The 16,469-nt window shown below is 34.1% G+C and overlaps 2 protein-coding genes across 2 annotated transcripts; one reads left to right on the top strand and one right to left on the bottom strand.

Annotated features, from left to right (window-relative positions):
• Positions 1–2,509: 2,509 nt before the first annotated feature.
• LOC8266063 (NAC domain-containing protein 7) lies at positions 2,510–6,561 on the top strand. The gene is made up of 4 exons (XM_025158851.2): positions 2,510–3,353; positions 4,605–4,788; positions 4,912–5,183; positions 5,601–6,561. Exons 2-4 carry the CDS (start codon positions 4,629–4,631, stop codon positions 6,261–6,263), a joined length of 1,095 nt encoding a protein of 364 aa, XP_025014619.1. The 5' UTR covers positions 2,510–3,353; positions 4,605–4,628; the 3' UTR covers positions 6,264–6,561.
• Positions 6,562–9,799: 3,238 nt separating this feature from the next.
• LOC8266064 (monocopper oxidase-like protein SKS1) lies at positions 9,800–14,235 on the bottom strand. The gene is made up of 9 exons (XM_002510897.4): positions 13,868–14,235; positions 13,196–13,305; positions 12,813–13,083; positions 12,587–12,725; positions 11,881–12,247; positions 10,995–11,360; positions 10,843–10,921; positions 10,391–10,590; positions 9,800–10,296 (listed from the first exon to the last, which is right to left on the bottom strand). The coding sequence occupies exons 1-9, from the start codon at positions 14,006–14,008 to the stop codon at positions 10,191–10,193; spliced, it is 1,779 nt and encodes a 592-aa protein (XP_002510943.2). The 5' UTR covers positions 14,009–14,235; the 3' UTR covers positions 9,800–10,190.
• Between the last annotated feature and the right edge of the window lie 2,234 nt (positions 14,236–16,469).

Raw genomic sequence — 16,469 nt, 5'->3', positions numbered from 1 at the left:
CTTCATTTTGTGTTACTCTGTTTGGAAGCCAAACCCATTTTTATTATTTGGAAGCGTGCGTTTTTACCATTTCGATTCTTTGGAACAAAACAGCTAACTCAACAGTTTAGCTCAATGGCAAGCAATTATTTTTGTCTTTTGTTATTAGTATTATTTTAATTATGTTAATAGCTGAGTAACGTAGTTTTTAACATTTGAAAATAGAATTTGCCTTAAATTTAATTAAAATCGTAAATATTCTTTTTTTCTTTGCTAATTGAAATTAAATTACTCTAGTTTAGATATCAACAATTTTATTAGAGTGTTCTTATCATTTATATAGTAAAATGTACCTTAATTAAAATTTCAATATAAAAAGTAAAAGAATTGCGGTTTTATTTTTTTTATTCTTACCAATAAAAATATTAAAATTAATAATTTTCATCATACAGAATTTTGAAATGTATTAGTTAAAAGAAATAAAGAGCATTGTTTTTTTGTTTTTTTCTTTATGTAAAAATTAAAGTGTTTGTTAGATCTTTTCATAATAAAAAGTTGGAGTAATGCGAAAGAACAGGAGATTTTGTGATACAGTCGCTATGCAAATTCATGTGTTGTGAAGAAAAAATCAAGGGACCCAGGCACAAAGAAGTAAGTAGGACCCACTTGGAAGAAAAGAGAGCGGGGAGTACAACTCAGCAAAGATTACTAGCAGCAAGTTGCGAGATTAATGATAGTTGGCTAGGCCTTGGCCAGACAACAAGCCGCCACGCACAGAGACGGGGCCATCATTCATTCTTCTCGCGTGGTGCCCGTGTTCCACCACTATCTCTGCCTTGGCTCACTTCACGTGCTGCTATTAGCCGGCTTCTACCGTTTACAGAATTGGCACATTCCTTGCTTGCTTCCTCAGAATTTACAGTAATTTCTATCCTGCTCTCATCGCCCCGCCTCACTTTCTGCCCTATGCACAAAATCAATTATTTATTACTGTCTTCATTATATTTAAGAATTTCCTTTTGTTTTTGAAACATAAATCAATCCGTATTCCAATTATTTTCTTAAAAAGGTCGAGCTTTTTTTTAAGACCTCTAAACTAATTAGTGAAATTTATCAGTTGATACATCGTATGACAATTATAAATTATTTAAACTTTATAGATTATGTATATAGAATTAGCTTCTAATATTATGAAATCTTCAGGAAAAAAATTTAAAGTTCAAAGATGGATAATTTTTCTCCAATATATAAAATTTAACTCTTACTCCAAATTAAAAATAAAAATAAAATAACAGCAATATATCGAACATAATTTTGACTGATAGTAAAATATTATTTTAAAATTTTAAAATAATCACAAAGCTCAAATTTAAATATAAAAAAAAAAATTACTATCTCATTTACATTATCCAAATAATAAAAAACAATATATTTAAAACATTCGTAAAAAGACAATATACTTAAAACAAAAACAAGCGAAACGGGATGAAAAGAAAGCATGAGCTGTTGGGACGGGGCTTGAGCTCCGTAACAAGCTGAAGATTTGTTAATGTAAAAGAAAACCCGCGTGTCATTATGAATTGGAAGTGGAAGAGAAACGTATCGGTCACGAGCAGAACCGCGGTACGTTGAATAATATTTGTCGTGAAGGATAATGAGTGAAGGGTGGTTTTGGTAGTTAAGTAGGGACGATGTGCTTTGTGCTAATTTTCTTTTCCTTTTTTCTTCTTTTACTATCATAATCTATTGAAATTTCTGCTAAACTAGATCATCTATAACTGAAAACCAAAACAATATTTCATGTCCTTTGATCAAACATAATTCAAAAATATATAAGCACGGTCCAGATTAGTATGTACACATTTATTCCATAACATAATGATTCTAACTTCATGTTCTGTTTTAGTTATTAAATTTATATAATTCTAAGTAATCAACTCCCAACTTCTGATAAATAAAAGTCCAACTTGTACACGTGCATATATACTTTTTTTTGTCAAAAAATGAGCAAGTGGAAATATTCAATAGGTGTCACAATTTATTGAGAAATTAAACAAAACATTAGTAGTGACATAGACTTGGATATGCAACTAGTGCAAGCAAAACTTTTGCACAGTAAACTATTTACTTACAATCATTCATGTAAGTATATAATAGTTTATATTTACACAATGAAAGAATGATATATATCATAATAATTTTTCTAAAAGAACCATATCAGTATTTCCTAAACTGAAAATATTATGGTAATGATAAAACTCACCAATCTGTTCACCCATATTTAGACGGGGCAACGAGAGAGAGAGAGAGAGAGAGAGAGAGAGAGAAAAAGAAAAAAAGAAAAGAAAAGAGTCGCGGACCACACAGCATGTCTTTCTTTCATTGTAGACCATTTAATGAGAGACCAGCGAATGGGTAGATCCAACATCATCATTCCAAAAATTTCTCTCTGTTTAAGACTTGAAGGAAATTAATGGTAGGGACTAGGAATGGAGTTTGGGGTTCGCAGGGGCCACTTCCGATCCACCTTATGTATGTCTATGTTCATTCTTGTTTGCAAAATACAAACTTTTTGGCTGGTGGCTGTTCCATTACGTCACCCGCCAATTTTATTTATTTATTTTTTATAAGATTAAATCTTTTTCTTTTGGGGTGCTTCTGGACTCTTTTTGGGCTTTCTTCGATGGGTCTCTGTGCCGTTAACTCCTCTCACTTCACCATTTCCTTCTCTCTTAATCTCTTTGTTTGCGAGTGCAGAAGAATATTTGTCTGTTCTCTTATTATCATCTGGGGGTCTAAAGAGGGTCTTTATCAGTTGCGGGTAGAGGTGGAAGTAGAGAAGAGAGAAGAGACAGTAATATGATTAATTAGTTCCTATCCATAGAGCCAATATTCGCGCCTCCTTTTTTTCCCTCTCAAATCTTGTCCACCAATTTAGCTCAATCTGATAGTGAGAGTACAGACAATGAGAGCTTATGATGTTCAGCATATTTTTCTTTCTTTACAAAGTTGATGATCTCATAACAATATTTGCTCATTAGGGCTTTCTCTCTCTCTTGAGCTTTTCTTTCCTTTCTTATTATATAACCCTATTTGTGTCCCGTTCGCCTATTCTTCTCTTGGTTGTTCTTTTTCCTTTCCATTTCTTCTCTTTCTTGGGATCTGATCCGACCAAAAGCGAGCGGGTTCAATTCCCAAGGAAATATCTTTATATTATCACTTTTTATTGTCCTTTTGTGTGTTTTTAGGAGCTGCTTCCACTATAGTTGGAGTGGAATTAAGCTGCACCCAGTTTAGGGTATATCATTCTATTTTTGGAGTACGAGTGTGTTTATGCTTCTTCAGTTCAATAGAACTTCAGACAACCCAGATCTGTAAGTTCTTCATTTCTCTGCAGATCTAAAATTTTCATGAATTAACTTTTTCTTTTTTTGGAGATGAGGAAATGGATTCTTGTTTTTACATATATATACAACACGGAAAGGGCATTTCACCTATTTTCAAGAAGCATTTCATGATCTAAAATGCTAGCTATTAGTAAATGATAATCAGCTATAATTTGCATGGGAATACTTGCTTTCTCATTTGTATGTTTCACTTTTCATTTTATGATCCGTGTTGCTAAGCTTAATTTTCCCCTTCTCCGTGAATGTGAAGGACCTTCGATATATAGCTTTTCGTCCTATGCATCATGGTTAATACATGTGAGATGTCCCTAGGAACTTAAAAAAGAAAAGAAAAGTTTTAGAGAATCACATCATATAGGTAAGTTTACCCATGCTAGGATAGCTCTTGTCCAGCAAACAAAGTATGGGAATTTCATAGTGGACTTTTTCAGTTCATGTATGCATATACCACACTGTAATTTTCTGTTTCTTTTTCATATGTAATCATTAAAGAACAAGAGATGAAAAGCTGTTGGGTGATATACCCTTATCTTAAAACCTCAAGAGAAGCAAATTCATCTACCAGATTGAAGTTCTCATGATTAGATTTTAACCTTTTCAATTGTAAGAGGATATATGTCCTTAGTTGTCAACCTAAGTCAAGTTTTTGTTTTCTCTTAATTTTTGTTAGGAATTTTTATTTGACTAGTAGGCACAAGAATCCTTGACATATTTCTCTGCACCAAAATCATTCGTTAAGCTTTTACTAATTAAGCAATTATGCGGAAGTACATACATATTTATGTGTGTACGTATATATATATATTGTTTCAAGGGTCATCACTGGGGCCTCTATAAATAATTTACGCCTATCCCATTGTAAGATTGATATTCTCATGTTTTTTTTTCTCAATTTACTCTAATGATAAGGAGACGGAGTTCTCAAACAATAAGAATGATTTTCGTGCATGTCTACTATATAAATAAGTGCTTGTGCTTACAATATAATAGCTGGCAAATAGTTTCTGTTTTAAATTCACTCGTTGAGACTACATTTTCAATGTTTTTTGTTTCAACAGATGAATGCTCTATCTAATGTAATAGATTTAGTTCATGTTACTAAACAGATGGTAATCTCAATTGAGGAAAAGGGTGATTTCTCCTCATACTAGAGATTATAATATGTTGTGAAAAATTAAATTCTAATTATGAAGAATACCTGAATGGAATGGAATACAGGATCGAAGACCCGAGCAGGAGAGCATGAATAGTTTTTCACATGTTCCTCCTGGTTTTCGGTTTCATCCAACTGATGAAGAACTTGTTGATTACTACCTTAGGAAGAAGGTAAATTCAAGAAGGGTTGACCTAGATGTCATTAAAGACGTCGACCTCTACAAAATCGAGCCATGGGATCTTCAAGGTAGCACCATAAGTTCACTACTTCTTCTCAATTAATAAACCATGCAGTTGAGTCAATTGCATTTTAGGATTTAAAAATCATTCCATCCTAACCATTCTAATTTCTTTTATGTACATGAAAAAGAACTCTGCCGAATAGGGACAGATGATCAAAATGAGTGGTACTTTTTCAGCCATAAGGATAAGAAGTATCCAACAGGAACTCGCACAAATAGAGCCACTGCAGCTGGATTTTGGAAAGCAACAGGTAGAGACAAGGCAATTTATTCGAAGCATGACTTGATTGGAATGAGGAAGACCTTAGTCTTTTACAAAGGTCGTGCTCCAAATGGACAAAAATCAGACTGGATTATGCACGAGTACCGCCTTGAAACTGACGAAAATGGCACTCCACAGGCAAGGCTTCACGTTCATATAAAATTTTCCTTGTGTTATCATTCTCTTTTATATTAAAAATGCTCATTTACTAAGAAAAAATAAATTCATGCATGTTACAATTTAAAGTTCATCATACATTGGAATTTTTTTACCTAATTTTCTTCTTCTCAAGTAAGTATTCTAGCAAATATTATCAACGAAAAACGAGACAATGGCAGAGTCATTTCTTTTAATGTTAATATAGCTGCGACTAGGTTTTAACTAATAAGATTACAACCACGGAAACAAATGTAATATAGTTAAAGATGATCAGTGGTGGGTATAACTATAGATTCTTTAAGCAAGCTAATGAGTTAAACCTGCTGCTTTTCTCTTCCTTTTTGGTTCTTTCATGAAAGAGCAAAGTTCCATATGATCTATCTGTGCTTGAAGCAGGAAGAAGGTTGGGTCGTTTGCAGGGTGTTCAAGAAGAGAATAACAACCATGAGGAAAGTGAATGAGCATGAGTCAAGCAGCTGGTACGATGATCAAGTTTCATTCATGCAAGAAGAGGATTCGCCAAAGCAAAACTCACATCCTGATTTGGCTTATCACGTCTCCTACACCTGCAAGAAAGAGCTAGGTTTTCAGTACCAGGTCCCCCATGATCACTTCCTCCAGCTCCCACTTCTGCAAAGCCCTAAACTGCTGCAAGTAGCTGCTAATGTAAGCTGCACTTCTACTGCTGCATATGGGCTAGACATGAATCAGCAGGCACGCACTCCGCAATCTTCATCAGTGGCACAAGAAGGCCATCTTCATCAAAGACGCGAACAAAGCTTGCATTCTCTCTTTGCTAATAACCAAAGTAATAACAATAATACTGAGCAAGCAGTTGATCAAGTTACTGATTGGAGAGTGCTAGACAAGTTTGTTGCTTCTCAACTAAGCCAAGAAGATGTGAATAAGGAAAATAATAACTACTCAAATGCAGCCAACAACATCTTCCACGCATCAGATCAAGCAAATCAACTTGCTAAACAATCGAACAAGCAAGAAGCTGCACCAGGAAATGCTTCAACATCGACCTCTAGTTGTCAAATTGACTTATGGAAGTAATTAATAAACATCCTATGTAAGATTGTGCAACAGTATATATACTCTGATCATAAGATGTTAATTAAGGGGTAATTTAAAGGGAAGGTTATAATCTAAGTTCTTGTACATAATAAAACAAAGAAATCATATAACTTTAACTGTTGTTTTTTTTCCTAGTATATGTTAAGATAATTAATAGAGCTAGAAACGAAAATTCATGTTCCTTTTAAGATGAAATAGTATTTTTAGGTTGGAGCTGCCGCGTTTGCTGTATGTAAAAGGCATTTCAGTTAAATAGCTAAGCCAGTGGTGTAGCAACCACATGTGCTGTTTATGGAATCGAAGTAGGTGGTCGGTTGAAGAGGTATGTTTGTATTGTCAACCTGATGAAGTACTATTAGATTAATCAATCCTTTCTTCATGTCTTTTTGTTCTGGCAGTTACATTTTTTTTTTTCTTCTTGATTGTTCCTTATGCTTCTATTTATTTGATCAAAATATTAATGCTGAAAACAGAAAAAAAAAAAAAAAAAGAGAGAGAATAATTTGCCGTAGAATAGTTTGATCGAATAACCTTAAAGAGTGATATAGGATGACATAACAGAATCTTGGTCTAAACAAAGAACTGTTGACATTATTGCACCTCTAACAGCAGTATGTTTTAGTTAAACACACTACATATGGATTGCAGAATTTTTATCTTTTGCTTTATATGTTGTATCATCTAAAGAAAACAAAAGTGCATGAGTTTGAAGGTACAGTATAATCTCATGATGATCTCAAATGCTTTGCAGGGAAGTTTGGCAATTGCATTAATTTGTATAGTTTGTCCTTTTATTAAACTTAGAAGGCACTCCAAAAAGCCAATCAGCTAGATTATATGCACAAAAAAGTCCCGGTAGGCCTTTTAGAACTATAAGAATATAGATAGTTTCTGGTTAAAATCACATCTTTCCAACATATATATATATATATATATATATAGTAATATATTATTCAGAAGTGGACGTGTGAAAATATCTTGTACATAAGTTACCTAACACAAGGAGAAAGATAGAGACATGCATGCACGGCAAGCAATACATTTGATTATTGAAGTATCTGTAATACTGATCATTAACCATGGAATGCCCCTTTAGTTTCTCACAATTATACATCTATGATCAACCCTATTTAGCTAGCATAATTAGGAAACACTTTGCCGAGAAGAAATATTTACTGCAAAAGCATTTAATTAACCATCTTATAGTTGGAAAATATAAATATCTTGAGTTTAAAAAAAAAAAAAAAACGAAATTGTAGAGATGAAGAGAAGGAAAAGAGTGTTGCGATATTATATATATATATATATATATATATATATATATATATATATAATATATGTTTTTAGGAAAAGTACGAAAGTATGAATGACCTCATAGACCAGGTGTATAATCGATATTTCCTAAGCATGAACTTTAGTCCAAATGTGAAAAATCACATAGCTAGAAATATTTATATATATGAATGTAATTCGCAGATTATTGATTAGAAGAATGAGTAATTAATTTAAAGAAGAAAAAAAGGCAATTTGGAGAAAAATATGGAAAGAAATATTTAAAAATGTGAAGAGTATCTACCGAGAAGAAAATCTTATACATGCTCATGACCTAATTAGATGCAAGATGAATTGCAGAGTTCAGCAAACTTTATAACCTAAGGGCATCGATATAAACATTTTGAGCTAAAGAACCTACAAAATAACATAAAACACTCACCATGAGAATAAGGAGCAAAAAAAAGTAAGATAATAAAATAAAAGACCAAGAAAAGTGAGTTCAGGTACCTACCTGTAGTTCACATTCCTAATTGCGCACTGGGCTGATATATAGCAGGAAGAAAAGCAATGGGTTTTGAAAAGCCAACTGACAAAGAATCTCAAAATTGATATATAGTTGCTACAAGACAAGAAAAGGGACAAATGGGTTTGCAGTGAAATTTCTAGCAAGAGAGGATGAGACATCAAATAAATGCTATTTAAATGTCCGATGGGGAGGTCATTTACCCAAGTCAACTATGAGTAACATTGCTTCCAAAGCTACCCGAAATTAGCAAAGGACAGACTCAATGATGAGATGGGTGTTCTCTTCTCAAATCTCAATTATATATACTCATATCTCACTCTTTACTGAGAGATAGAGAGAGAAGCAGAAGGAAAGGAATCCTAGGAACAAAAGGTTAGAGAAAAGTGTATAAGATTTTGATGTGGACATTTCATTGGTTTCAACAACTTGGTCTGTACATTTGATGCCCAATTGAACCATTTTTTTGTAGGAGGGTAGAAAGAGCAAAGTCAAAGGCCATCCAGAACGCATGAAACGAGCCAAGGACAAGAAGAATAATCAAAGAATTTTCCTTCTCTTAAACATTGTTGTTTGTGAGGGAAGATAACATCATATGATACAGCTCCATGTGACTGCTAATTATGCTTCTTTTCCTTTTCTTTTCTTCAATCCCATGGCATGCCCTACTCTTTGTCTGTCCTATCACTATGTTTTCTGGTTTGAAATTATTACTTTCTGGTCAAATTCCAAGTTATCCGACTTAATTAATCTACCGCCTCCTACTTTCTTAATGATACTGCCCATCCTAGCAAGAATATACCGAAACCTAGTGTTTTTGTTGAAGAGACAAAGCAGTGGCAAAAGTTTTAGACAGAAAGACAAAATTAAGGTTGATTCATCGATAAGTAGTGGATGTTTCTGCTTTTCATTTTGTAATTATAAATACTAACACAATCTGCTGCAAAGAAAAGCAATGGTGGTTCTCCTACTAATTGGTGTTCTGTCTGTTGGTTACCTTAATTCTAACACGATGATCTACATGATAAAACGTATTCTTGCGACCTCTCTACAACTTGGCCCCCGGATACAAACATTTTATTTCTTTATTTATTTCTATATATTTTAGGCAAAAATACATTTCTTTTAGCCCTGAATTTTCATGTTTTATTTTATTAAGCTACTAAACTTTAATTTTATTGTGTTAACTGTTTATATTTTTTTTAATATTATAGTAATTCTTAGTCATTCACTTGAGATCAAATTAATATTTAATTAATATTTAATACAATATAGCATGATATATTATTTTTAAAAAGGAATTTAAAAAATTAATAACTAATTATAATATATTCCTACGATATAGTCATGACCCTCGAATCTAATAATGGGTGGGCGTTAATTGGACTTGATTTTGCATGTGATGACAGCATTGCTCACATTTCCCACGCTGGCCCATTTTGTGATGATGTCCGTTTGGGATTTGTCGTATATGCAATTCGTGGCCCAAACCCTCCATTGAATTTCCAGTTTATAAACACAGCCCACAAGCGTCGAGCTCTGGAGAAAACATGGCGTCGTTATCAACTCAACTAAGAATTTAGCAAATCATTCATTAGGAATTATGAAAAATCACAAAAAGGAATGATACGATATAGAAGATGGCACCTGAAAACGCGGCATTACTGAAATAATGACCAGCCATTTCCCTATAGAAAACGAATCATATTCTACATTCTTACTCAACAGACTAGAGCCTTCACTGATCAAAGATGTTTATACAAAATTAATGTATGTAAGAACTCAGGTTGTACCGAAAGACACGGGTTCATCATCATTTTGTAGCTTAGAGATACATTAATAAAAATTTTAAAAAAATTTTGGATATCCCCAATGAGCACCCCATACTCATTTTTCTAAATAAAAATGAAAGAAAAGAAAAGAAAAAAAAAAAAAACAAATTGAATGTCGTCAACGCCCTGAAGTTTTTCTACTAACAAGAATCAAGTTGCGAAACTATGCAACACAAGTATGAAGCATCCCCATCAGGTAAAAGTTATATCTATAACTAGCCAATGCAAGCAACAACCGTCTAAAATAGTTAACTCCTACCCAACCAGCAGAAAGGTTTAGATGAAATTGAAAAGTGAAGCACAGAGAGCCATCAGCAGAGAGATAAACATTAGCTTTGGTTTGTCAATGAGAATAGATGCAGCAGAGGAGTGACTTGAATCCCTGAAGCAACAAAAACAGCAGTATTAGATTTGATTATCAACTGACAAAGAGAGAGATTTCACAAGGAGTTTATTAAAAGTTTCAGATTACATACTTCTGCAAGCTTTGAAGGGCGCCGCAGTATCTAACATTCTCAGGTGGAGCCATCTCTGTTTCCCCATTTTCCTCAGGATTGATGATTCTCATGTATGTTTCATGCCCTAGATACCATCTATCTAGGTTTTCTACTCTGAGATTCCACACTCCAACATTGTCCAAGGAGACGAGGACTGCAGTCCATCCCCCAGGGTAAACCTGCATAGAAGTAAAACAGGGTAAGTAAATATAAAAGCATATAACCAGATATTTCAAGCTTAATAAACAAGCCATCAACAAGGATATACAATGAAGCAGTTTGTAGCTCAATGTCGACCAATTTAAAACTAGGGAAAAGAACACATCAATTGCAGGAAAAAAACATGAGCTCTAAGTTTATTCTACCACAAAATATGAACTTAAGCATCCTTTAAGCTACATAGGAATAGAGATCCTAATAGATATACTAACCTCTACTGTGGAGCGAGAAATGGCATCCCAGTTATTATATGAACCTTTTTTGTCCTCAGTCCAAATTCCCCAGTCCATCCTGCATTGAAATATCAGATTATTACATGTTTCATAAGTCAAAGAGCACAAATTAAAAAAGCAAACATACTTACCCAACCACAAAAAATGAATAACCATCCATGTGAAAGCTCAGCATTTTGGTATCATTGTTCTGCAATATGACCTGGATAAACCCCTTGTATGTAGCATTAAGGACAGATATGTCCATCCGAGGAGACCTATCAAGTGGCTTATTGGGGAAATCGAGCTTGTAAACACCCTTCACCTTGTGCAGGTCAGCGAGCCTGATTGGTGTATCAGGATTGACAAATGAAATCCCGTTTACTGTTGCACGCAGTTTTCCATCAATTGTAACTGGTGGCAAGCTCCTCAACACATATGTATCAGTAATGTTGATCTGACCATAATGAAAAGATCCCTGGGGATTTGGGCGAGCTCCACTTGCAGTTGTATTTTGCCTAGTCCACATGAAAATTGCAAAATTAATCTTGATAAAGCCACAACAGAATTTACTTCACTACAAGTCAAACAATATGAACAAACGTTCACACAGGATTACAACCAGCTGCCCCAGTGAATGAATGAATCCCGGATCAATTACCCTTCTAGGATGGTCATTGAGAAGAAGATAATTTTCCTCTCTCTCTTTCTGGCAGGAGTACATGTTCTTCTGCACTCATTTTATAACATTCTGAAAGACATCCATTCATCTTCTACATCATCAAGATGAATAAATGCAGAATCTCCAAAGAGAAAAAAAGTAGCAAGTCATGATAGAGTTTCACATCTCAAGATTGTTTAGGCTTTCCATGTCTTACATGAAAACAAATTGTAATCACAAGTGAAAGAGCCACCAGATGCAACCTTATCGCATCTAGATGTCTCAACTCCAGGTAAAAATAGAACACTTATTTTAACAAGAGGAAATAGTGATGAAATGTTTTACTAGAAATCAGACTCAGAAGTTCAAATACTAACCTGATGGCTCTTGGCTGAGCCATTGCGGACCACTGGTTATAAACATCACTAGGTGCATCTGGAAGTGGACCAGATGCTGGTCCTTTGGAATTGGAATAGTGCAAAATTGCAACACCAGTAACCTTTTGCCAAACTGATTCATTAACAAACCGAGCACTAGCCACTATATAGTAATCAGAAGTTGCATTCTGATCCATGGTAACCAAAAAGGAATAGGACTGGCCCACATGAATATCAAAGCTACTAAAATTTTGTTGGGATGTATAATGCCCTTCTGTTTCCACAAGAAGTAGATTGTGACCCTGAATTCTGAAGTTCAAACTAGTTGAAGTCCCAACATTGTGCACACGAAGTCGATAAGTTTTGCCTGCAAAATAAATACCATTGCTGATTAAAACTTAACGCAATTCAACCCATATGTCACTGATATCAAACAGTTGCCTAAGTTAGGAAGTGTGCAAAATAAAATCACAATAACAAGACTGAACACGTGGGCTTCTTTTAGCTAACAGTTCAGATATGATCTGATTGTATAAAATGGTACCATCCTAGATGACCAGACCACCAAAATCAGTTCATTACAGATATGGAATAATTTTGGCATCAGCCTCCAGCTACTAGCAACAATGATATGCTATTGAGAGCAAGCAGGCAAACTAGTTAAAGAGTTGGCTTGTTTCCTGCTATCCATGCCCAAAATAGTTACCTGGATCCACTTGAATACTTTCATATTCAATACCATCAGGCACAAGTGTTGTGTTGTATCTGAAAGGACCCTTCCCATTAATTAAAACTCCATCTGGCATTTCTAGTTCTTTTCCGGAGTCAAGGGTAGTCCTCAATGCCTAAAATTCACCAAAAAGGCATCAATTCAATATTGCAAATCATCAAAGTGAATAAGAAAAGATATCAACCTGTAAACAAATACTAACCGTATGGTTTTTGGTATACCAATCACCAATCATAAGGATAATTTCCCCATCTGGCTGGGCAAATGGAATTGAGATAATAGCTCGATTATTGATAATAAAGGGACCAAAGCCGCCGGATGCTCGTTGAAGATTCAGGGAGGGGAAGTAGAAAAAGCTCCCAATCTGATCCTTTACTTGGAAGTTATAAGTGAAATTCCTTTTGGGAGGAATGGGACAATTAGTGCCACGAACACCATCTTGCCATGAATTACGCCGCATTTGGATACCAGGCCTGTAAAAATTCACAATCTTCAATACCAAATTTCTAAGAAAAACTCCACATTTTCTATGAATTCAAAGGAAGAAGAGGAGGGAACAAAAAATTGTGATTGTGCCAAACCTACCAAGTCATTAGGAGATTTTCATCCAAATCATTATGGACATTAACAATTACATTGTAGTTTGTAGTAGAATTGATTAGAGGACCAGGAAACTTTCCATTAACCGCTATAACCTGTAATCATAAGCGACCAAAATAATTACAAAATGTCGAAAATATTCCGAGTTTTTTATTCAATAATATCTTCATTTTAATGGTATGAGGAATAAGCCAATCATTAAAGCCTAACTCAACTACAACCTAATAAAAGAAAAGGACATAAACTTAAACAAATCACCAGCCTAAGAGTAACTGCTAGAAACATAAGATTTTCAGTAATAGTAAAATCACTAATAATGGAATCATTTAATATAAACCAACCCAGTAACACTCATTCCCACTTAGCACTGAAAGAAATTCAAAACAACAAACAAAAGATCTCATGTTCGGCTTTCATCCTCTTCATTAAAACTGAAACCCATTTATCCTACACAAGAAGAGACATAATATTTACTTGGAAATAAATCGCATAACAAACAAAACCCATGTTACAAAAGGTTCTTATACAAGCTTCTCAGTAGATCCAAAGTAGAGATTATAACAGAAGAAAAGGGAAAAACATAAGTTAAGTCATTCTAACAGAATAAATACACAAGAAAGCAAAAAAAAAAAAAAAAAAAAAAAGAAGAAGAAGAACCTGCTGAGGAACACCAAGAGGAGAGGCAGTAGCATAAGAAAGTCTCATTTCATAGTTCACAGTTGGGTCTGCTGCAAAACAGAAACTGGAAAACAGCACAATGTGGACCAAAACGAACTGAAATAAACGAGAGATAGCCATCTATGACTGTACAATAACCTAAGTATCAATATGTATGTATTTTATGGTTCAAAAATATGTATGTGTTTTGGGTAGAGGCGATTGTGAAGGGATTTTGATCTTTTTACATAGTGGGAAAATGAGTAACAGAGAGAGAGAGAGAGAAGGGCTGTTGGTTGTTTATAAGAGAGTCAGAGTAGACTTATTATAATAATTTGCCGTTTTGTAAGAAAACAACTAATCAATAGGCGACGCCCTCCTCCTACCATTTCAATTTCTGCAATTTTTCTAGCCGGATTATGCGCTTTCGTCTTCGGTTACTGGTTGAACCGGTTCCCCACTGGTTCTCTTTCCTTTATTTTTATATGACAAGATATATGTATATATAATTTTAATTTTTTATTTTATTAAATATATTACATTTTAACCATTACATGTGCGATACATGTATGCTAACTATAATTTGTAAGGTATTTATCATTTATATATAGATCTTCAAAAATATATATATTAGCCATGTGATAATTAATAGTTAAATGTGTTATAAAAAATTGCAATATGCAATTAGTGCTTGTAGGCCATTATATTAATTGAATTAGTTTTAGATAACCGGATGTAGCCGGTAAACAAGGGAAAGTGACAGCGAAAAGATGCACAAGTGATAGCGCGTCGCGCTTTCATATTCGTATTCAATTTTATTTTTGGGCGCTTTCACATTCAATTATTTTCTATTTATAACGGATTTTGTCTCCCTCAAATTCTCCAACGTCCTGATTTCGCCTGAGAAAGCGTCACTTGGCACATGCCTCTCTCACCTTATGGTCCCACCTCCATTTGGATAATTTCTGCCAGTCACCTTCTACACGTTGGCTGTGTGGGCCCCACGCTCTGCTACGCGGTGGCGTTTTGGTTTTTATTGGTTTCCTTAGCGGCTCAAGGAAATTTTGCTTAGCTGCAGTTTCCTTTCCCCTTCTTAAAATTGGTGTTCAAGAAATTGTTCGAATTCCAACCACTTCTCTTTGGCTTTTTGTCCTAAACCATTTGCTTTATTTAGCAGCCCATTTTTTTTTTTATTATTAATTTAGATTGTAATTTGTAATTGTTTCCATTCATTCCCAGTAGATTCTTCTTCTCCGTGAGAATTGAACATACATTGGTAATTTTTAGATGGTAAATAAGCATGCTTTCATTATTAATAAACAAACAAAACCATGTAGCAATAAAATTGGTATCGTGATTATATGAATTTGTAAGAAAAGAATCTTCCAATTTTAGGCACAAACTTAAGCAATCGTAGTGACACCTAGAAATTGCATTTTCTTAATATACGGAACTGCCACTTCATATGCAAATTGATGTGGTTGGTTGGCTGTGTTGCGTCAACCAACTTGCACGTACACGTCATTCTTGTTTGTAGGCATAAGATTGAATATTTATAGCTATCCTCTCCTCCTCGCACAACACTTTGCAACTCTATATTATCTGTATTTTCAAAAATCATATTAAATTTAATCCATTGTAATGAAAACATAGTAAGTAATTTTAATAAAATCCAATCCAATTTTCAAATTCATATACTATTTATTTTGCACCCGCTACCATTTCAAGATTAATGTAAAATTCAAACTATAAATTGAAAACACTAGCAAAATCGATTAGTGCTATTTGAACTTACTATATGATTTTTAAATGAGCAATATTCTATTGTTTGAAGCTGTTTTACATTTAAAATGAATAATGAAATAGCCAATTGGATAATATCAACTGTTATAGCCAATTATATTATTTTATTACTACCACTCCTTGCATGATGTTAATCAAAAGAGCAAGTTTAACGGTGAAGGAAATCATAAGAAAGGAAAACTACTACAACTGAGCAATCTCTGCGGCAATGCTTGGAAGTGCACTGCCCACTAATGCAAAGTGACAACTCAAGACAAGGAGGGCACTTTACAGAAGCCAAAATATTTTTGTTATTATATTGTCTGTAAAGCGGAGCCATTGTCCATAAAGCTTGCATTGATCTTGACGAAGTGGGTGCACTGTTCAACAAAGTCCATACTTAATACCGAGATTACCCGACCCATAATCTGCTTTTATTTATATCTTTTAAAATTGGCAAGGATCCACATTTCTTTAATCTAAAGTTTTATGAAATATGACTAACGGTCTATTCGGCTTTATAATATAGCCGGCAAAGTATTATAATAACATATGCTATATACATACTTTTGCATAGTTACCTTAAGATCCTGCGATATCAATAATATTTTATGGGATCTAATTGGTTTATCCATGTCAAATCTTCGTATGTGGACCTTGCTTTTGATTGAGAAGACGTATTGCTAAAGCTACTCGACTTGCTCACAAAATCTCTGATTTGATCCGCGAAACCAGAATTGTAATGGTAAGATTATATTACTTTTTTTATGATTTTGGATGTAAAATATGCCACTGAAGTGGTGAATTGCTTGTTTCCAAG

This window comes from Ricinus communis, chromosome 4 (assembly GCF_019578655.1).
Source record: "Ricinus communis isolate WT05 ecotype wild-type chromosome 4, ASM1957865v1, whole genome shotgun sequence".
Lineage (NCBI taxonomy): Eukaryota > Viridiplantae > Streptophyta > Magnoliopsida > Malpighiales > Euphorbiaceae > Ricinus > Ricinus communis.
The sequence above is the reverse complement of the archived record's forward strand: the minus strand, read 5'-3'. Positions and strand labels throughout refer to the sequence as shown.

Excerpts from the sequence above, each read along its gene's own strand:
- LOC8266063 (XM_025158851.2), top strand. The coding sequence starts at position 4,629 with ATGAATAGTTTTTCACATGTTCCTCCTGGTTTTCGGTTTCATCCAACT. Across the intron at positions 4,789-4,911 it reads CGAGCCATGGGATCTTCAAG|AACTCTGCCGAATAGGGACA; the intron begins GTAGCACCATAA and ends TACATGAAAAAG. Across the intron at positions 5,184-5,600 it reads ACGAAAATGGCACTCCACAG|GAAGAAGGTTGGGTCGTTTG; the intron begins GCAAGGCTTCAC and ends TGCTTGAAGCAG.
- LOC8266064 (XM_002510897.4), bottom strand. The coding sequence starts at position 14,008 with ATGGCTATCTCTCGTTTATTTCAGTTCGTTTTGGTCCACATTGTGCTG. Across the intron at positions 12,248-12,586 it reads AAGTATTCAAGTGGATCCAG|GCAAAACTTATCGACTTCGT; the intron begins GTAACTATTTTG and ends TTTATTTTGCAG. Across the intron at positions 10,297-10,390 it reads GCCCTTCAAAGCTTGCAGAA|GGATTCAAGTCACTCCTCTG; the intron begins GTATGTAATCTG and ends TTGTTGCTTCAG.